The sequence below is a fragment of the Nyctereutes procyonoides genome, unplaced genomic scaffold (assembly GCF_905146905.1).
Source record: "Nyctereutes procyonoides isolate TBG_1078 unplaced genomic scaffold, NYPRO_anot_genome, whole genome shotgun sequence".
Taxonomy (NCBI): Eukaryota; Metazoa; Chordata; class Mammalia; order Carnivora; family Canidae; genus Nyctereutes; species Nyctereutes procyonoides.
Genome location: NW_026575126.1, coordinates 59,102,761 through 59,124,380, shown reverse-complemented (window position 1 = coordinate 59,124,380; position 21,620 = coordinate 59,102,761). Strand labels below are relative to the sequence as shown.

The 21,620-nt window shown below is 48.8% G+C and overlaps 1 protein-coding gene across 4 annotated transcripts in view; it reads right to left on the bottom strand.

Annotated features, from left to right (window-relative positions):
• KATNIP (katanin interacting protein) overlaps positions 1-21,620 on the bottom strand; it is a 194,856-nt gene that overhangs the window by 58,620 nt on the left and 114,616 nt on the right. For 3 of the 4 annotated variants that reach the window (XR_008666428.1, XM_055340414.1, XM_055340417.1), the window contains exons 10-14: positions 13,403-13,575; positions 12,316-12,381; positions 10,520-10,671; positions 8,842-8,944; positions 4,694-4,909 (exon numbers count right to left, since the gene is read on the bottom strand). Coding sequence is in view for 3 of the 4 variants with exons in the window: in XM_055340414.1 (XP_055196389.1) it covers positions 4,694-4,909; positions 8,842-8,944; positions 10,520-10,671; positions 12,316-12,381; positions 13,403-13,575 (710 nt within the window). In the remaining variant the exon portion in view is untranslated. The remainder of the gene's footprint in view (positions 1-4,693; positions 4,910-8,841; positions 8,945-10,519; positions 10,672-12,315; positions 12,382-13,402; positions 13,576-21,620) is intronic. The other variant, XM_055340415.1, reaches the window with a different exon arrangement.

Genomic DNA, 21,620 nt, shown 5'->3' with positions numbered 1-21,620 from the left:
TTGTCTTGTTCCTGATCTTGGGGTGAAAGTTTTCGGTTTTTAACCAGGATGATGTTAGCTGTGGGTTTTCATAGGTGCCCTTTATTAGGTGAATGTTGCCTTCTACTCTTGGTTTATGGTCTTCAACACAAAAGGGTGTTGAATTTTCTCAAATGTTTTTCCTGTACCCATTAAGATGTCACATGGTTATTTTTCCCCTCTATTGTATTAATATGTTGTATTATACTGATGGGTTCTCGTATATTGATCAACAAGCCATTGTCCAGGTCAACTCCACTAGGTTTCAATGCATAAATCTTTCTATAAACTGGTAGATTTTGGTTTGCTAATGTTTTGTTGAGGATTTTTACATCTATATTCATAAGGAATGTTGGTTCAATAGTTTTCTTGTGATGTCTTTGGTTTTGTTGTCAGGGTAATACTGGCCTCATAGAATGAGTTTGGAATTGTTCTCTCCTCTCTATATTTTAGAAAAATTTGTGAAGGATTGGTGTTAATTCTTTAAATATTTAGTATGATTCACCAGCGAAGCCATCTGGTCCTTTGCTTTTCTTCGTGGGAATTTTTTTTTTTAATTCAGTCTCTTTACTTGCTATAGGTCTAGCCAGATGTTCTATTTCCTCTTGAGTCGATTTCGGTGATTTGTGTCTTTCTAGGACATTGTCCATGTCATCTGGGATATCTTCATTTGTTGGCATAAAATTGTTCAGAATATTCTCCTGTAATCTTTTTTTCCTCTGTCAGGTTGGTAGTAATGTCCCCCCCTCTTTCATTCTTGATTTTAGTAACTTGAATCCTTTCTGCCTGGTAAAACTTAGCTAACAAACCTAGCTAAAGGTTTGTTAACTTTGTCGATCCTTTCAGAAAACCAACTTCTAGCTTCACTGGTTTCCCTCTGTTATTTTTCTCTTCTCTACACATTTTTTACAATTTCTTATGATTCTGTGATTATTTCCAAATAAAAACTACAAAAAAATGTACTGTGTACATTTATGTGCTGGGGATATAGTATGGCTAGGACAGACAAGAACGTGTAGCTTAATGGAGGGGAGAGAGATAATAATCAAGCAAGAAGATAATTTCTTAATGTGAGAAGTACCCTGAAGAAAATGGAATTTGCTGGGGTGGCGTGAGACAGCACTCCTCCACACTGGGAAGTAGTCTGGGAAGGGCTTGCTGGGAAAGTGGTATTTGAGCTGAAATCCAAATGAGGAAAAAGCAGGTATCCACATGAAATTCTGGAGGAGGGATATTCTTGGGAGGGCTCAGGTGACATGAACTTGGAGTGTCAGAGGAACAGAAGGAAGCCCCATGACTACTAGAGCCCCATGCATGAGGCAGGGGGTATGAGAAGCAGGCCAGGAGGGAGCCCAAGGCCTATTCTCAGACAGCTTCCCAGGCCATGGGAGGCATGTGACTTTATTTCCAAGTGTACTGGGAAGTCATGGCCAGGGTTTTAAGTATAGGAGGGGTGCAAGCTGACATTTGTAAAAGATCACTTTGGATGGAGTAGAAAATGCAGTGGAAGGAGCCAGAAGAGAAGACAGTGAGACAGGAGGCCACTTAATAGTGCCAGCGAGAGGGAACTCCACACACTGATCAGACTTGGGAGCCACTAGAGGAATGGAGACCCAGGCTCCATTTTGGAGGAAGAATCAGCAGGACTTGCTGGTATCCTGGAAGGTGGCAGGAAGGGGCTGGGGCAGTCAAGGAACTCTTAAGAGGTGGACTTGGCAGCAGAGCAAGCAGCAATGCCATTTACTGGGCACAGGAATGTTGTAGGAGGGAGAGATGTGGGTGGGACAGGGGAATGAAAACTCAGGACGTAGGTCTCTGAAGTCTGAGAGGTCCAGTGGGCATCCAAGAAGAGATGTTGAGCAGGAAGTTGGCAGGCACTCAAGTCAGGGACTCAGAGAAGCAGGTGGGCCTTGGTGTATCCATTTGGAATCATTTTGAAGCCATGGGCCTGGGTGAGGCCAATTAAGAGAGACAGTGTAGGTGCAGAGGGTAGGAGGGTGTGCACCAAGCATGGGGTACCCCCACATCTTCCAGCAGCCCTCCGTTATCTTCCACTGAAGCCACTTCTCTTTCGAACCCAGGCTCCACTTTCAGTTACCTATTGGTCAGATTGTAGCCAAGCTCCCCATGCCATGGCAGTGTGGCCTGGGGCAAGTCACTCGTCCTCCCTGAGACCTGGTTTTCTCATTTATCAAATGTGGAGAGTAACTCAAGGTTCACGTGAAGATCACATGAGGGATGTCTGAGGCCCTGGCCTGCAGGCTGTGGGTCTTTAATAAACCCCAGTGAAACTGGGTGGTCCCAAGAGGCAGTACATGCTGGTAGTCCCAGGCCTATATACCAGGATGACCATCAGGTAGACCTGGTGCCAGGGTGGCTGGGGGAATCCAGCCCGCACATGGCTTGGCCCAGAGATTTGGCAGCCCAGGGTAAGATGGCCACCAAATTGAAAACCTCAGCACCCCCAAAACCATGAGCTGAATTCCTTCCTGTTTTCACGTGGCAAAGCTTACCAGCCTCTGCTAAACAGAGGAAAAGGAAAAGTCATGAGAACTGGCCCCCGTCAAATCCAATGATGCTTTTTATTGCCCCGGTGTGCTCTGTTTGGTACAGCGGGCTTCCCAAATGCCACTGCTCTGCGCATCAGGGAGACGGGAGGGGGTGGCGAAGGGCCCCTCTAAGCCCCAGCAGCACACGTGAGCGCCTACAGAATCCAAGCAGGGAGCAGAGCAGGGAATGTGAAGCCAGAGCATCCCAGCTGCCCTGACCTATGGGACCTGTTTCTTTCAAAGTCACGAGCTGATAATCTTAGACTGGGTCACCATTCAGTCTAGCCCTGGGGATGAGTGGTATTTCTCAGCTACCTAGCACCTACCCTGCCTTCCTTTCAGTAACAACGCTGAACTTCTCCAGGGGGAATTCCTTCCTGCCCCTCTTCCCTGCTGTGGCATCCTGGTGTAACTAGCATTTGTGCCCACCTTCCTAGCCAGGCTGGCCATCAGCTTTCCTCTCCTGGGACTGCATATCTCTAGCAGAGCGACAGGATGGCAAGTCAACTATAAATACTGCCAACCCCTCTGCTTCCAAAAAAAAGACCACACTCTTGATGCTCATGCATCCTAGATGCTACCTAGAACCCCAATATGACTGTGGGGCCTGCCCTCTTCTGGCCTGGGTGACAGTGAATCTACCAGCTACCCAAAGACTTGCAACAAAGTTCTTTGTTGGAAATTTGTTAAAGTGAGCCAGACTCCAGTTTCTTTTGCCAACATATAAGAATCCTATGGATTATCCCTGCCCTCCAGTTCTATCTTACAGAGGGCAGAGAAACTGATTCTCAGAGAAGGCAGGTGAGTTGCCAAAGGCTATAAAGTCAAGACCAGAACGTGGGTCTCTAGAAATCAGGATTTCAAAGATCCCCTTTCTTGTTTCTTCATCTTAAAATGGGAATATCTACTTTCTAATGATATCAATGCTATTACTAATAACAACAAATACACTAAGAACTGATGTTTTAGAGGCCTTTGGAAAAGGCTGGCACAGTGCTAAGCTTTTTATAGTTACGTTTGATCCTCACAACATCGTAGCAAGTTAAGTATAATTATTGTGCCTCTTTAGACACTAAAGTAGATGTCAGGTGAGCTGCCCATGCTGATGAAGCTGTAGATGGTAAGCTCTGAACCAGGCCTTTCTGCTTCTCAAGCCTGTGTCCTGCTAAGTACAAATAAGATTATGTGTATGACACCCTGTGCCTGACACTAGGCAAGTGCTGAACATGTAGTAGGTGTTTTCATTTTTCAATCCTTATTTTTTTAAAGTTAATAACTTGTTCAATTCCAACGAATTGAACTTGTTCGTTGGAATTGATAATACAGCTACATGGCAGGAGATTTAAAAGGTGCCAAAAAGGGCCCAAGGGATGTCCTCCTATTGCCTCTGTGCCTTGCCTACTTGGCTCTATGGCCCAGGGGCAGATTTTGTCCCCAGTTTTTCAGGCCCCTCCTGGAGGGAATGAATATTGAGGCTGAAGCACAGAATAGTAATGACAAGGCTGGGAGGCCCGCCTCAGCTGAGCTCCCAGTCTCTATGTCCAACATGCCAGTGGAGAGAGGAGAAAATGCCAATGCTTTTACTTTCTTCCTTTCTTTTTGACCATTAGATACTTAAAGGACAGGAATGTTCGATGTTTGCTGGGAAGCAGGGCCCTGAGTGGGAGTGTGCCTGAACCCTGGGCCAGGCTACAGGATGTCAACGTGGCCCCACCACCTTCCAGCGGTGTGCTCTTGACCAATCAATATTCTTCCCAGGACTTAGTTTATCTATAAGATCAGGGCAAGGACCTCAATGATGCCCAGGGGTCCCCTGTTTTGTGGCGCCTGTGCTAAACTGCAGGGTGGATGAAAGGGGGTGACTTGGCTCCTCTTTGCTCCCTCTCCCAAGAAAAACCCACGGAGCAGAGATCGTCAATGAGGTGGGGGGATAGCTTCAAGGCCCTCACCTGGACCTTTCCCTCAGGCTCCTCCCACTTTGCCCAAATGAACAACAGTTGAAGATTCTATTCTTCTTCCCCTCCCCGCACCTGCATCACCCACACCTGCATTGCAGCCCTAGCAAGGGCAGAGAAAATGCATCAAAACACAAGGCCAAGGCTCACTCCAGTACTGCCTCCACTTACAGCTAAGTTCCGATTGACCAGGTGGCCCAGGTCCCCAGGTGTGTCCGTGTTCCGGATATCCACGTCATGAGGCGACACATAAAGCTTTGTGTTGTGCAGGTCAAAGAACTCAACTTCTGTGAGACCCACCCAGGATGTGTGGCCCCAGTTGGACAGGATTTCCATGGTCACATAGACGGCATCTTTGATGTCTCCACCTTTTGTTCTCGATTTGTCCTTAATGAAGAGAAAAAGAGTGTCAAAGGATCCAAACATGACAGGCTGGATTCAGCTTACCACTAAGCAAAGAGTCATTTAGCCACTCAGGGTCTCAGTTTCCCCATTTTGTATAAGGAGGGTAAGAATAGCACCCATTACATATGGTTAATACCAAGACTAAATGAGCTATTTGTAAAGCACTGAAAACATAGTTATTGAGGGCACCTGGGTGGCTCAGTCTGTTAAGTGTGCCTTTGGCTCAGGTCATGATCTCAGGGTCCTGGGATCGAGCCCTGCATTGGTCTCTCTGCTCGGTGGGGAATCTGCTTCTCCCTCTATCTCACCCCACCTCCCTCATACTCTCTTGCTCTCTCTCTCAAATAAATAAAATCTTAAAAAAAAATTGTCACTGTGAACCCTCGGCAGTTAGTATTTTCCATAAGAGTTTGCAAATAAAAAATGTCTAAAAGGCATCAGATTCTTCCTGAATATGCTCTTCTCTCCTCCATACCAAGTGTTCGTGGCCTGTCAGCTGAACTGGGGAAGGTGTTACAGACTAAATTGTGCCCCTCCAAAATTCAGCTGCTAACATTCTAACCCCAGGACCTCAGAATGTGACTGTATTTGGAGACAGGGCCTTTAAAGGGGTAATTAAGGTAACATGAGGCTGCGAGGGTGGGCCCAAATCCAGTCTGACCCATGTCCTTACATGAAGGGGAAAGCTACACCTGAGACACACCACGGGGGTACACACACAGAGAAAAGACTGTGCGAGGACGCAGCCGGAAGACAGCCACCCGCAAGGCAGGAGAGGCCTCGGGAGAAACCACATGGGCCGACACTTTGATCTTGGACTTGAGCCCACAGACCTGTGAGAAAACACAACTCTGTTGCTTAGGCCACTCTGTCTGCAGTGTGTGGCTATGGCTGCCCTAGCAAATGAATTCGGTCCGTAATGCAGGACCATGGACGAGTCACCTGACGTCCCTCAGCCTGGCTGGAGATGGGAGATGACACCACATCTCTGACAATCCTGTCACAGAGACTAAGAGAGATACAGACACTGGGGAAGAACCTGTCCGAGTCTGGACCCCCCTGTGCACTCTCTGAGGGTCCACTTGCAGCCGTCTCTCTCCATCGCTGGTTTGAGTGCAGCCTCCTTTGCAGGGAGGCCGTGTGGTCCGAGGCTGTGTGGATGCCATCAATAAACAGCCACGCTGCAGGATGGCTTCCTGAGGCCCCTTCGGGCCCCGACTGCAGCACTGGTCGCCACGGATCAGTCATTCATAAAATGGTGCATTCCCCGCGTGCACATGCCCTCTGTTAATTAGCACTGGTAATCTGCAACGGTTCTGTGAGCAGGGAGTTGAGCAAATGAACAGCAACTGTTCCCTACTTATTTTTTTAATTAATAGCCAGCGAGACGTGCTATCGCTCGCAGTGTGTGTTTGGACGCGCCTTGATTGCCACGCGATGGGGATGGGGACGGGGAGGGAGGTCAGCTCCCAGCTCCCAGAAGGAACACAGGGCCTGCTTTTATCAGCCAAGTCTGCAGCTTCCTCCTCTGCTCCCACAGGGCTGTGTGGGGTCCCGGTCAGGCCCTCCCTGCTGCCCGGGGCCTGAGTCCCAGGCTTGCAGGACACTGAGAAACTTCACTGAAACTTAAGTTGGCCTCTCTCAAGTTGGGGGGTGGGTATGAGAGGTGAATGAGCTGGGGCTCTTGCGGAGTGTTGTGCTGCCAAGGTGAGCTGGGTAGGAAGTGAGAAGGAGCGGTGCTGTTCACCTTGGCTGTTGGCAGCACTGAGGAGGTCCAGATGGGAGGTAAGCCGCCTCACAGAGGGGCTGCTGGATCTCACGCTCGCGCTCGCTCGGTGCTATCTAAACCGTGTGAAGTCCTGCAGCGGGGCTTCAAAATGAAGAAGCTGAAGGTCTATTATCTAAGGAAGTGTCACAACTTGTCGGTGCTGCAATTAGATGGCTACTCCTGCTTCTGAATTTCTTGATGTGGGATCTCTAGCAGGGGGGCTAAGATGGACGCAGCTCCTTATCTCCTGCTCTCACTGCCCCATCTCTCACCAAGAATATCCGGTTTTCCTGTCGGGAAGTCACCCCTTCTCCTTCCTCAGCCATGAGGATGGTCCTAGAGGGGGACAGACCCTTCCCACCTCGAGGAGGACTGGTCCAATAAATCAGTGTGGCCTGTCCCCTGAACCACCAGAAGGGGGTTGCTCAGCGATGGGCATGTGACCCAATCTCAGTTCTGTGCGTGGAGGAAATGCTCTCCTCTTCTGACTATAGGGCCTGAGGGGATGAAGGCAAGAGGTGGGAACCACTCTGGCTACTGAGGGTCCCAGGGAGATGGCAGCACCGGGCCTGGGTGCTGAGGTGGGGACAGAACTCAAGGATGTAGCTGGCATTGTGCAGATCTAGTGTGAGCTGCTGGATCAAGCCCCACCTGGTCCTCACTGTGGCATTTATTACAAGAGTCTATCATTTCCTTCCCTTCATTGGATAAGTCAGTTTGCCCTGGGTTTTCTGTTTGCTATAAGGAGATTGATCAATCCAGATTCTCTTTAATGTGGGTGAAGCTTTATCACACTTAGGGTCTTCATGGCTTAGAAAGCAAATGTTCCATGCAGGAGATATGGAAGGGGGTAAAGCTTTGAATTTTCTAGATGTTAAACTTGCAACTGGTATTTGCTGGCTCCTCCTTGCCTTGTGCCAGGCATTGAGGTGCCCACCCTCACAAAACCCTTTTGTTTTATCCTCACGGCAGCCCATGGCAGTGGATTATTTTACCCAATGCAACAGCTGCACACTCCCAGGATCAGAGAGCTTAAGAGGCTTCTCTGAGGTCACATGCCCTCTAAATGATGGTGCCAGACTCAGAGACACAACTCTGGTCTAGGCTGGCGTGCTTTGGGGAGGGAGGAGTGGGGGTTTCTGATCTCATGGGAGTTTTACGTGTGGCTCTGGGAGGGTTTAAGTGGCCAGTAGTAGGAATGGTGAACGCCTTGGACAAAGGAAGGGCTGAGAAGGATGTACTGGACACACACCTTCTGACACAAAAGAAATGCAAGTCCTCATTACCCTTCTGCCTGGATGGCACCGTGGCCTTTTGGTTCACGGCTCTGCTGCGCTGACACATCACACGGCCGTGGCTTTGCACAGTTACACTATCATACTGGACTCAATGAAGATTAATTTCACCTTTTACAGTTAACTGTGTATCCTCACGATTTTCATTCTGCATAATCTCCATAATGATAATTCCCCTCCTTTTATACCACTGCATTGTGCTGATATATCATGCCTCTGTGATTAACTCTGTTATCATGAGACATTTCTGTTATTTCTTGTTCTTTTTTTTTTCTCCCTCATTTTTCCCTACTTCCAACCATTCTGCAACAGACATCTTCATGCCTATAGCTTTTGCTTTCTGTTGAGTGATTTCCTTAGGGTGAGGAAGTGGGATCGCTGGGCTGGGAGGACATTAAGTATTTCTAAGGCTCTTCCTGAGCCCGGCCCTCCTGCTTTTTGAGAGGGTTCCACCCATTTATAGTGCTGCCAGCAGAGTAAGCCTGCTGTGACCTTGCCAGTCCTAGAGGTTATCATCAAAAATCATCCGTGAACTCAGATATCAAGTAGGACATTAAGGTTGCTCTAATCTGCATTTCTTGGTTATCAGTGATGTTGGACATTCCCCTGTGGGCTTACATGGTATACTGTGTGGACGGGCTTCTCTCTGCTGCAACCCTTTGCTCCATCCCCTGCCTGTCTGGGTACTGGGTGCGGGGGGGGCATGGAGCCTCCTGTAGAGACATGTTAAGTTGACTGCTGTTGGCCACCCCCACCGCACAGAGATGATTGCACCAAGGGGCCTCTCCTCCCTCAGCTTTCAGGCGAGACACTGAATGCATCTAGAAATCCCTATAAGTCAACATTCTTACCTCTGGGTCTAGCATTGGTTCCTCCGTTGGTGAAGCGACCCTGCTGAGACGGGCAGAGTCACTTTCGATGGCCTGGAGGACTTTCAGAAGCCTCTGCTGTTGTCTGAAATGTAATTTTGTTTTAGCAGACAGGCAGTAACAGGCAGATGGCACACAACAGAGAGCAGGCCCATCAAGGCGACAGTGCTTACTTTTCTAACTCAGAAGTAGTGGTCGTTTGAGAAGCGAGTTCCCACCCCGCGTACAGTTCAAAGGCGCACACAAGCTGTTCCCCCCCATCCTTTCTGATAACTGTACAACTGGTGATCAAAGAAGAGCCAAGGAGAGGAAATTGTTTGGGGCTAGATGGCCATCAGATCTCCCTAAACTGACTGGTAACTCGGAAGGGTCTAGAGCAGGGAGCCGCAGATACGGCCTGCAGCCTGGTTTTACATGGCCTGGGAGCTAAGAACCGCTTTTACCTTTCGAAGGGTTGTTCAAACAAACAAACAAACAAACAAACAAAAAACAAACAGTGAAAAGTCTGAAGTCTTCATATCTGGCCCTTTGCTAAAAAACGTCCGCTGCTCCTGGCCTAGAGACCTACTTCATGCTTCCTGTTTCTGGGGCTGTAGGCATTCCTGACTCAGCAGGGTAGGGTTTGCAAATGCACCCCACATGTGCTGTTTAAGATGGAGTACCCTCAAGACCCTGGAACATCAAGGATCTTGAGGATGAAGCAAGAAGCCTCTGGTGACGTGTGTGCTGTCCGTAAATAGAACTGTATCAGATCTAAAATATCCTCCAGCACCGGCCCTTTCCCATGCAGAGGAACCTGGGGGTTCTTACTCATGGCTGCATGGGTACACAGCCCTGGTTTCCAGTCTGGGGTCTGCAGGCTCTTAGAGAGATGGCTAGCACTGCCTCTCCAGAGGTTTTCTGCAGATTACAAGGATACTCCTCTGGGGCGGACACACATGTGGAGGGTGTACAGCTTGGGCTGGAAATTCTTCTTTTGTGCAGAGAAAAAGCTCCCCCCACAACACTGACCCCTCTTTGGGCTGCCCCAGACCCAGCCCAGGGCCTCTGCTTAGTGACCAGCATGCCCTCTCACCCCTAAGCCAGGCACAGGCATTTTGCAGACAGCATGGTGCATGAAGCCCCATGGACTGGCCTGGCGAGTGTGGCCATGTGCCAGAACATGCTTGAGACAACCAGCTAGACCTGGTGCATCTTTCTGAAGACTAGAGGGAAGACACTGTTTTGGAATGAAAATTTGACAGTTCCAATAGCTGCTCTGATGCATTAATGGAACCAAACAAAGGCTGTATATCAACAGACTTAACAGGAAAAAGAAGGCCGAAGGGACATGGCTCAGGGTCGTTCTTGCCCTCTACCCCGGCCCCATTGAGTTCACCACTATCTGCTGCACAGGGTCCTTTGGTGGAAGCCCCCGAGGAGGATGAAGCCTTATACAGGGGAGACGGAACGGAACCGAACCTGCAAAGACCCATTGGCTGGAAAGATATCAAGTCCACTCCTCGGAGGGTGGGGGGTGGAAGGGGGATGGTCTAAGGGAGCAGTTTTACATGGTCTGGAATAACACTGGAGAAGCAAAGAGAAACCTCTCTTAATGAGATCCCCGTGGCTTCACTGCTACAGGATTCTGGTTTTGTTTTGAAGCTGCCTCAGTAAGTACCTGCTCCCCAAAAGACCGATTCTGTCAATGGCTTCGCTGACGGCTCTGGCTCCCCCTGCCGCCCTGGCTGGCTCCTGTGGGCTGGTTGTGCTGGTTGGGCTGGTCGCACTGGTTGGGCCGGTCACACTGGTAGCAGCGGGGGTAGGAAGCTGCTGGTCAAGCAGGAAGAGGTAATAGGAATGAGGTATGAGAGGGACAGAGTCTACAGGGGCTCATGAGATCCAGGCCCCCCACCATGATCTCTGCAGAGACAGAGATTTCTGTTTCTTATGATCCTGGAGGTCCCAGGAAAAGATCTCTTCAATCAGCTATTGAAAAAACTTCCTCTCATCAGAATCTCTCCCCCCTCCGTCACACCCCTGCCCTGCGTGCTTCAAAGTAACCAGGCTCCATGGAAGCATTCCAGTAACATCCTTAGGGCCTTTGCATTTTTAATCCTCCTTCTTTTACATTTATCATCTCAACTAGAAACGTGTTCGGCTCTCCATCAGCAAGTGATTTTAGTCACTGGAAGCTCTGTGGGTCCTGGGTCAGGTCAGGTCATCCAGAAGTCGTGCACCATGCAGTGGGCAGTGCCACAGACTGGTCAGAAATGTCAGCTGGCGACAGCTCAACACCACCAGGGAAGAACAGAACAAAGAGGGGGGACACATAAAGGAAACCCCACTATGGTGCTCTAGGTGGCACTCCTTCCCTCGAGTGCTCTCTCCTCCTCTCCCCTCCTCTTCTCTCTTCCCCACTGTCCACCACCTTCCCTCTGGTGCTATGCATTCCCACCATGTCAGGTTTCTTCTTGTTCCTGGATCAGGAGGGCCTCATTCCCACTTCAAAGCATCTGCTGTCCCTTCCACCTGGAATGCTGTTCTGTTTCTGGCTGGTTCCTTAAGAGACAGGACTCAGTTCAAGTGGGGCCCTCTGAGGGGCTTCCTCGGGCTACCGTTTCAGAGAGTAGCCACCATCTATCATCTTTTACTGTCATCTCTCTCTGAAGTCACCTGGCTTATTTGTGGCTTTATTTGCTTGTTGTCTGTAAGCTCCCTGAGGCCAGGGGCTAATCTGATCTGATTTAGCCACCTCTGTATTCTGAGCACATGGCACAGACCTGGGCACAATCTAACAAAGATGTTGCTGGGTGTTTTATTAGTTCACGTCGGAATTTGCCAGGGGCCGTCTCTGCTGAGATTGGCCTGACTGACCTCGGTAGATACAGATATAATTTACTTATTCAGGAACCCAAGATCGATTTTTGTGTTGTCTTGTCAAGAAATAGAAATGTAACAAGAGGGACACCTGGGTGGCTCAGCGGTTTAGTGCCTGCCTCTGGCCCGAGGCATGATCCTGGAATCCCGGGGGTCGAGTCCCACATCAGGCTCCCTGCATGGAGCCTGCTTCTCCCTCTGCCTGTGTCTCTGTCTCTCTCTCTTTGTGTCTCTCATAAATAAATAAATAAAATCTAAAAAAAGAAAGAAAGAAAGAAAGAAAGAGAAAGAAAGAAAGAAGAAAGAAAGAAAGAAAGAAAGAAAGAAAGAAAGAAAGAAAGAAAGAAAGAAAGAAAAAGAAAGAAAGAAATGTAACAAGGAATTGGAGTCCCCAGGCCTGCGTAAGTTCTGGTTTCCACTTGTAATCTGGGGCAAGCTACTCCAGCCCAGCTTTCCCATCTGTGAAATGGGCCAAATGACACCATGCTCAGGGAGCACAGGGAGGGCCTGCTGGGACCACATTGGGAAAACCCTCTGGAGGTCCCCAGGTACTGCTCGGAGCAGTGGGCACAGGGCTTTGTTGCTCCTCTCACCAACCTCAGGGCTCTCTTCCTTCCCCTTCAGTAGACTGGTCCACAATTTTGCTGGTGGTCCCTCTGTGTCCTGGAATGATATAATCACATGATCTGAGGTCAGAATAAAGTCATCCATTGTATACTCTGCACTGACAGATGAGAGTACAGAGGTGCGGGGACTGTCCTGAGATCCCAGAGACACAAACGTCGGGGGCAAAGCACTGAGCTCCAGGAAGACAGACAACAGGTACTGCTCGATGAATGCCCCAAAGGGCAGCCTGTGTTAGAGCCTGGGGAGCAACAGGCGGTATGGACAGGGCCCAAGGCTTGCAGGTAGGCAGTCCTCAGTGCCTTCCAAAGACATGACCTGGGCAAGCTGCCTTGCTCCCTGGGGGCCATCAGTCACATCTATGAAATGGGGCGATGAAACCAGGCCTGCCTGCTTCTGACTTCTTGTGGGCATCCCATGGGACAAGCTAAGACAAAGGGTTTCAACAGATGAGCCAGGGAACATGCTTCTGGGAAGGGACATGTATACTGAGGCATGTCTAAAGCCTCCAGCTCTTAAAGGGTCCTTACTCCAGCCCACTACATATCCTCCTGCTTCTTGCTCAAAGCTGACAGCAGCGGGCACACACTCAAACACATGCTGCTGGGCCAGGGAGGTTTCTGGAACAGGTGCAGTGGGGCAGGGGTAGGACGACAGGGAGTGCTAAGGGCTGCAGAGGCCTGAGGGTCTTATGCTCTGGGAAATGAGGTCTTTCCAGAGCAGCCAGGGCTGTTGTCTACTCCATTCTTTCTCTGACCCACCAGTTGCAACCCTGCTCTAAGGTATCCAGGGCCTGAAGGGAGATCAGCAAAGGTTAGAGGCAAACTGGCATCTACCTTAGGCTTTCAGAAGCAAACAAAGAAGAGGGTGAAGGAAACGGGGAGCTCTGGCAGGTTGGTGAGCAACTGTGCATCAAGCAGGAGACGTGCAGCCAGTCTGAGGTCAGGGATTTCTACAATGTCTCTCTCCTGACCAAGAGCTCTTTGCAAGCGCTGTTCAGACACCACTGGGTCCCTGAGTAGCCTCCTGTGTGGTCCTTCCCCTCCGCCCCTGGACGCACCTGCAGTGGGCTGGTGGGGGGCTCAGCCTTTCTGCTGAGGAGCGCCCTCTGCAGGGCTTCATTCTCCACCTGGATGGCCCTGAGCACCGCAGAGGCGTCTTCCTCCCGGTCCTCAGCCTCCTGCACGGGTTTTCGGGTTGCTGATAGGGGTCTCTCACGCCGGCTCCCAGGTCCTGTGGGCGGGAAACAGGGTGGGGGGGTGCTCCTTTAGACTGCGTTTTCGTTTTCGGAGTGCCTCTCCAAATCTATTAGACCCAAATTGAGGAACATTCTATAAAACAACTGGCCTGTACTCTCCAAAAAGGTCAAGGTCATGCAAGACAAAGAAAAAAGGCCTGGCGAGCTATTCCAAATTAAAGGAGACTGGGCAGACACGGCAACAAGAATGCAGTGGCGTTCCTGGCACTGGATCTTGGGTTGGAAAGCACTGGTGTGCAGGACATTACTGCAGCGAGTGCAGAAATCCCAATAGAGTTTGTGGTGTAGATAATAGTATTGTATTAATGCTAACTCTCCTGAATTTCCTGAGTGCTGCGGTAATGTAAAAAGAATGCTCCAGTCTTAGGGGATACACACTGCAGAGTTCAGGGGTGAAGGGGAATGATGACTGCAACTTAATCTCAAATGATTAAAAAATACACACACATATATATACACACATCCACACACACACACACACAGAATACAAATATAAATCAGCAGGGATGAGGGGCAGCTGGCTGGCTCAGTTGGTTGAGAGTGTGACTCTTGATCTTGGGGTCATGAGTTCAAGCCCCACATTGGACCTGGAGCTTACTTTAAAAAAAAAAAAAAGAAAGAAGGAAAGAAAGAAATCCCTCAATCAATCAACCGGGACAAAATGTTAAGTCAGTGAGTTGGGTGGAAATGTATATGGAGTGTCATTTGTACTCTTCTTACAACTTTAAGTTTGAAATCTCATCTAAATGAACAGTTGTAAACAATTAACGCTCTAACAAAGTACCTGTAAGGAATAATATATGCTGTCATGGAGACAGATGGGTATTGGGGAACATTTTACTTTATTTTGTTTTGTTTTTCCAAGGGTAACAAGAGTTGCAAAGACTTTACATCTCAATTTTAGAAAGAAGTGTTGCAAAGCTGCAGTCAATTCCAGAAGTTCCAAGGAAAGGACAATTGGTTTTATAAAGTATAAAATGACACGCAAACAGCACCCAGTAAGACTGGCTGAATATAATAAATTACGGTCTACCCACCCAGCAGAGGGCTTGCAGCAGAAAAAGAAGAGCATACTAAACTATCTACAGATACAATGAAAGGATGACTTGAATTTGCTTCCTAATCATCTGGGCAGTGGGTGGGGATGTAGATGAAATGACACTGATCATCAATTCACGACTGCCAAGGCCAGGTAAGGGACACATGGGGGTCACTATAACATCCTCTCAATTATGTGTGGATTCTTTCAATATTAGAGGAAAAAATCTCCCTTTTAAAATAGAACTGCTTGAAATGTCTCTACTGGAATGCTTAAGGAAGCTTTCACCTATTGACATTCATCCCCTCGGCAAGTATTTATTGAGTACCATTGTGCCAGGCTCTGTCCTTGGCACTGATGATACAGAAGTGACGACACAGATTGAGAACCCCACCTTTGTAAAGTAAGACCATAAGCCAGGGGAATAGTGAACAAAATAGAGTGTTAGATGTCCGAAAATGTTATGGAAAAAACAGGCAAGACAGAATGGAGTAGAGCTGCAGGGTGGTGCCGTGCTCCAGGCACCAGTGTGGTGAGACCCATGTGGGGTGTGTTAATGGAGCAGCAAGGTGCAGCGGGCAGCAGGAGAAACAGGTTGGGGAGGTCTGAGTGGGGGCAGGGAGGGCCAGGTCACTCAGAGCCCTGGAGGTCACTGCAAAGCTATCACTCTGAGTGAAATGGGGAGCCACTGTGGGCTCTAGAGCAGGGGAGGACTTGACCTGACTTCAATGCTGAGTGGAGAAAAGACTGAAGGGAGGTGGAGGTGACAGCAGGGAGACTAGGTCTTTAGGAGTTTCTGGCTGCAGCGAGGGGAGGCACGGCAACAGAGGAGAAGGGACACAGACTGTGGTCAGATCCTGCATATGCACAGAAGGCAGGGCTCATGGCGTGTCCAACAACTTGGATGTGGCTGGGAGAGAGGAAGGGTTGAGTTGCAAGGGCTATGCATGGAGCAGTTTTGGGAGCAGAGAGCGGGGGCTCCGGTTAGGACAGATGATTGGATCTAAGATGTGATTCAGGCATCAAAGTGGAGCCACTGAGTCACACATACACACGCTGGTCTGAGTTTGGGAGAAGAAGGTCTGCGCCCGGAGATGTGAATTCGGCAGAAGCAACTGGATTGTATCATTTAGCAGTAAGGTCAAAGATCGACATTGATGCTGGTCTCTAACAAACTGGGAATTCACAGGTATTACCTCTTGGGATATATAAAATAGCATCCTTGCATCCTCATGGCCTCAGTAAACCATCCACCCTGAGTACTGGAGACTTCTGTCCTACCACTTGTCCCTTCTGCTGTGTTGTGTTAGAATGCTGCATCTGAGGGAGAGTTCTAGCAGCGAGAGGAAAGGAACCACAGTGCAGCTCCCCTGAGTTGGCTTCCAGTACAGCTGGGCACGGGGCTGATGGGAGACCATGGGTTTTTATGAAAAAGCTAAAACTAAAATGAGAGGGTATCAATTTCTACCAGGCACCCAGTAAGTTACTGTGAATTTGAATGCCCTGGGCCAGAGGCCACAGCCCAGCTCCAGCCAACACCTGCCATATAGGGCTACACTCTTCATGTGGTCATTTTTTCCCAAGAAAAGCTAGAATTTGAAATCTACGTGAAGTCCCTGAATTTTATTTGTTCATGGACATATCCTGGTTTTAAAGAAAGCTTATGAAGGCCAGTGGAGCCCAAGGGCTGGCCTACCCCAAGGCAACGACAAGTCCAAGCTGCTTTCCCAGGAGGGTCAAGGGCACTCAAAGGAACCTCCTGTGCCTGCAGGTGTCTGGCCTGGGCGAAACAGCTGGTGGACTATTTTCTGATTTTGATGTACTGTCTCTGATCATTGCCCCAACGCAGGTCCTAGGCACAGAAAGGTAAGAAGCTGCTGGAAAAGTGACCTGGGATTCTTCTCACCCCAGTCTTTACTGCTTTACTGTCTTCTTGTTTCATCTTATCAGGGATTCCATGGCTCTGCAATGGGTTAGGGAGTGGGGAAGGAGGGATGGAATGAGAAGGTAAAACAAATACCCAAACACAGAGCAGAAAGGAGGAAGGTGAGAAGCAGCTCAGCTTAACAGGCTGATGGGGGTGGGGATCCTTATTGGTATGGAAATTCAGTTGGATAAAAGGGATACAGAAGTCAGGGAAATAGAGATCAAAACCACCATTCAGAATGGCTAAAATTAAGACAGGCAACAACAGATGTTGGCGAAGATGCAGAGAAAGGGGGGGGGGCCCTCTTACGCTGTTGGCAGGAATGCAAGCTGGTACAGCCACTTTGGAAAACAGTGTGGAGGTTCTTCAAAAAAAGTTAAAAATAGAGCTACACTCTAACCCAACAATTGCACTACTAGGGATTTACCCTAAAGATAACGAATGCAGTGATCAGAAGGGGCACCTGCACCCCAATGTTCATAGCAGCAATGTCCACAATAGCCAAACTGTGGAAGAAGCCACGATGTCCTTCGTGAATGGGTAAAGAGGATGTGGCTTATATATATAATGGAATATTACTCAGCCATCAAAAGGATGAATACTTACCAGTTACATTGATTGGCATGGATGGAATTGGAGGGTAATTATGTTGAATGAAATAAATCAATCAGAGAAAGAATCTTATCATATGGTTTCACTCATACGTGGACTGTAAGAAACAGTGCAGAGGATCATGAGGTAAGGGAGGGAAAACTGAATGGGAAGTCATCAGAGAGGTAGACAAACCATAAGAGACTCTTAACTCTGGGAAATAAACTGAGGATGGCTGGAGGGGTGGGGTGGGGTGATGGGATAACTGGGTGATGGGCATTAAGGAGGGCACATGATGTGATGACACTGGGTATTATATGCAATTGATGAATCACTGGACACTACATGGGAAACTATGTGCCATATGTTGGCTAATTGAGAAAAAAAAAAAAAAGAGGGATGCAGAGAGCCACATGGGGCTCAGGTCCTGGAAGTAGCTGAGGGGATAGGGACAGGGAGGACAAGTGAAAGGAAGCTAAAGGACATGGTCTTGAGCTACACTGAAACTGGAACTGAAAAATCTACATGCTTGCCCCTAGGGTGGCTGAAGCGGAAATGGGTTCCCAGCAAGGCAAAGGTGTTATCACACAGGCTCTCAGCTCTCACTAGGCTGAGGAATGACACGCTGCCCTGGGGAACAGAGCCCCCCGCCTCACAGACCTCACAGTCATGGGGCAGAGACGGGCAGGGATCAGGCAGGTGGACATTGGCCCTACCAACAGGTGGTAACAAGTGCTACCAGAAACAAAGTGAGGTAGAGGCCAGAGATGATGCAGGGAAAACACACCACTTGGCTAGGAGGGTGACATCTGAGTGGAGACCCCAAGGCAGTGAGCCCTGTGAGTACCCACATGGGGAGGCTGTTTTAGGCCAAGGGAATAGCAGGTGGCAAGGCCCTGAGGTGGGTGGGGCTTGGCAGATGAGGAATGGCAAGGTGGACTGGAGTGGGCAGGAGCGTGGAGAGGTCTTGGGCTTGGTTCTCATGTGGCCTCAAGGCCACATCAACTCATCAGGCCTTGTGCTACAAACCTGGCACTTGGCATGATGATTTTTGTCAAAGGCTTTTATGGAAAATGATTTCGAACTCAAACCTTGCAACCTCGGTTTCTGTGAATATCACTAAAGCATACTTTTTCCTCCATCATCTGCAGGAAAGCCGAGCTGAAAAATTCAAGGCCCCTTCTGATCCTATGGGTAATTCTATAAATAAGGGACTAAGGTCGTGTGTAAAGCTCAACAAGTGTGCTCACACTCTGATGTTGGGGGGTGTGAACCCCCAGGTTGGTGGAAGTCTCAGGCAGCGCCGGGACAAGCAGAACATGCAATTCATGAGGTTCTTCTCCGTTCCCTGCTTGGAACACTTATAAAGTCGGTCCAAAAAGAGCTGTGTGGTGATATCTGCCTTTCTACCATCTTTATGTGGGCAAGTGGCCTGCCCTCCTGTGCCTCAGTGGTCTGCAGTGAGACAACCATCTGCCCTTCGCCGCTGAAACCCTATGCTTGGCTCTTCTTGGAAGAGGGTATCAAGGAAGGTTTGCTTGTTTTTTTTTCCAGGGGGGTCCAGTTCTGTCTGCACAAACTCCCCTGCCCCAGGCATCTTTCATTTGGGAGGGAATGCTCCTCCAGCAGCATGATCATTGTGAGCTGCCTCTGCCCTTTGAGTTGTATTATGCTAAGAAGATGCTTTTAAAAATTAAATCACCCTTTCTCCGAGTGAAGGTCAACTCTGCAGCTCAACTCTGCAGCTCTACTACCAGAGCTTTCCCCACCCGTGGCTTTCAGGAAATGTCCGCACACGGTGCCTGCGTCCTCTTGAACCACATTTCTGCTGACCAGCTTGTGTTTACTGTGCATTTTCTCACGACACATGAGGCAACCATCTTTTAACTCGTTTTGACGCTCTCATTGCTCACTTGGGCGAGCCGGTTTTGCACCAGCCCGAACACCACATGAGGGTGGATTTATTTTCGTCATACAACTAGAGAATGGCAGATTTATTCACACAATAAATTTGTGCCACCAGCAAGAACCAAACTGCACATTTTAATTTATCCCACACTGCTCTTTTCTGGTAGAAAACCATCCCTCTTCCATTAACTTCACTTTCTCTTGGCTTCACCAAAACTTGCCTTTTCTCTCTCTCTCTCTCACAGAGAAACAAAGAGCTTATCAACACGGGAGATATACCATGATATAATATGGCACGTGTCACATAAGAAGACTGAAGGATGTGGGGCTGCCGGTCAGCTCACGGCCCAGGTGACTCGTTCCCACCTACCAGCTCTGACTCGAAAAAGCTCAAATTCAGAGTCTCAGCAAAATTATCCCTTACCACACGTGTGGGGGCTTTGAGATCACCTGGGAATCCACTGAAATGGCAGATATTACATCTGAGAATACAAAGGTCTACAGTAAAAATCACAAGCCAGCAGCAGACCAAATCCAGCTACAGATGTGTATTGTGTGACTTTGAATTTTTTTTTTGGAAATAGATGCTAAGCTTTTTTTTATTTTAAAGAGGAAATCCACCTGAAAATTGGAATTCCTGGTGGTCTCTTAGAAAGTCATACAATCTGGTAACCCCTGACTGGCATTCCCATATGGCCATCAGAGGCTGGAGCTGGGTAGTGGTGCCCCTTTAGATGGGTTAGAAGCACTCCGGGTTCCATAGTACACCCCCACTCCCTGTGGTCATGAGCCCATCAGCCTGGAAACTGTGCACTGATTTGTGTGGCAAAAGTTCCAGGGAAACAGCTGACTTAGCCCTGAGTCCTGAGATGCCCACACTCACCTCCAAAATCCAACTGGCAGGTGGGTAGGGAGCTGCACCCGAGACAGTGGTCTACACCTGAGTACCCCATACCTCCCTGCATTTCACTGTGGCACAGTCTCATCAGGCCACACACTTCCCATGATGACAAGTGTCCACTAATTCCTCTCCTCCCCCCCTTGAGCTGTGCTGCTTTGCACCGTGATGCAAAGGGTGGAGTCTGTTTCTCTAGCTAGGCTTGTCCTGGTGATTTTCTTTGCCCAACAGGTCATTGGACAATCATGACCAAGCAGAGACTTAAAAAAGCACTTACACTTTGGGGTGTGTCCCCTCTTGCTTCCCTGAGATCACCACGGGCTGGCTAGCAAGACTATGTGGAACAGAGACAATCATCCTAGCTGAGGTCTAAGGGCCAAGTGGCCTGCATGACTGGCTGTTTGAGACCATCCAGCTCAGCTGCACACCAGCTCACCATGGAGCCACTTAGGGACTCCTGAGCGAAAGCAAAAACGGTTGTTGTTTCAACCCACTGCATTTTGGGGCAGCTTGTTAGTGGGCTATAAACAGCTGATACACCTGGCTTGTCAAGACCTGTGTTCTTAAAAAAAAAAAAAAAAAAAAAAAAGACCTGTGTTCTTATCTCTAGAGCTTCTCTAGGCCTCTCCATGGGCAGATGCTGTCTGTAACTCTAATACTCATCCTTTTGCCACTGGCTCTTCTTCAGCCCATGAATGCATATAACTTTCAAGGCAGGCAATCAGGGCTCCCCATGCCACCCTGACTCACTGGCTCTGCTCTTCCCTCTTGGATAGGATGGTCCTTTGGTCCTTACCCTGCCTTTGGAGAATCCGTAGCAAAATGTCCTTCGTGCTTAATTTGTCTATGAAATGAATAACAGCTGCTTCTGGCTTCCCTGCAGCAGTGACCACATGCACAACACCCATGTTTTCCTTTGGGGAACTAACTGGCCCTTCCTCACTTTTCTCAGGCTGCAGAGTTTGGACAGATCTGACCCCATGTCTGGCCCAGCCTGGGGAAATGAGAGACATGCCTCTGTCCATGGAGATGAGAGATGTTTTCAGGGGAGAGTTGGTTCTTGGGCTCTGTTGGAATTATTAGAAAAGGAGCAGTCCCTTTCCTTAGGGTTGCTGAGCCAGTAAGAGAGAGCCTAGAGCTCCTGGGGGCCATCCATGGGCCATGCCTGAGACTAGGGATGTGGTTCTCAAAGTGTGGTCCCTGGACTGGCAACATCATCATCATGGAACTAATGATTCCAATGTTAGGTGATCAAAATATTTCAGTTCCATTCTAGATGCATGGAATTAGAAACTGGGGCTGGTGCCCCAAAATCTGTGTTTTCATTTGCTTTGCAAGTAATTCTGATGCACATTCCAAGTTTGAGACCTGCTGGACTGAAGAAGAGTAGAGCTAAGTGATGGAGAAAACAGCCTCCTGGTGATATCATCTGGGCATCTGGATCCCACCATGCCTGAGGCCAAATCTATAGTCCTGGACTTTCCAAGTGTGGGAGCAATACATTTTCCTTTGTTGCTTCAGTCAGTTTGGATTTCTGTCACTTGCTATTAATAACGAACACTGACTAACTATGTTATAAGACTCTGGACTTTGGCAGAACGGTCTTTCTGCTGCTGGTACCTGACAGAAATGCTAAGTGCTGGGCTGTCAGGGTCCT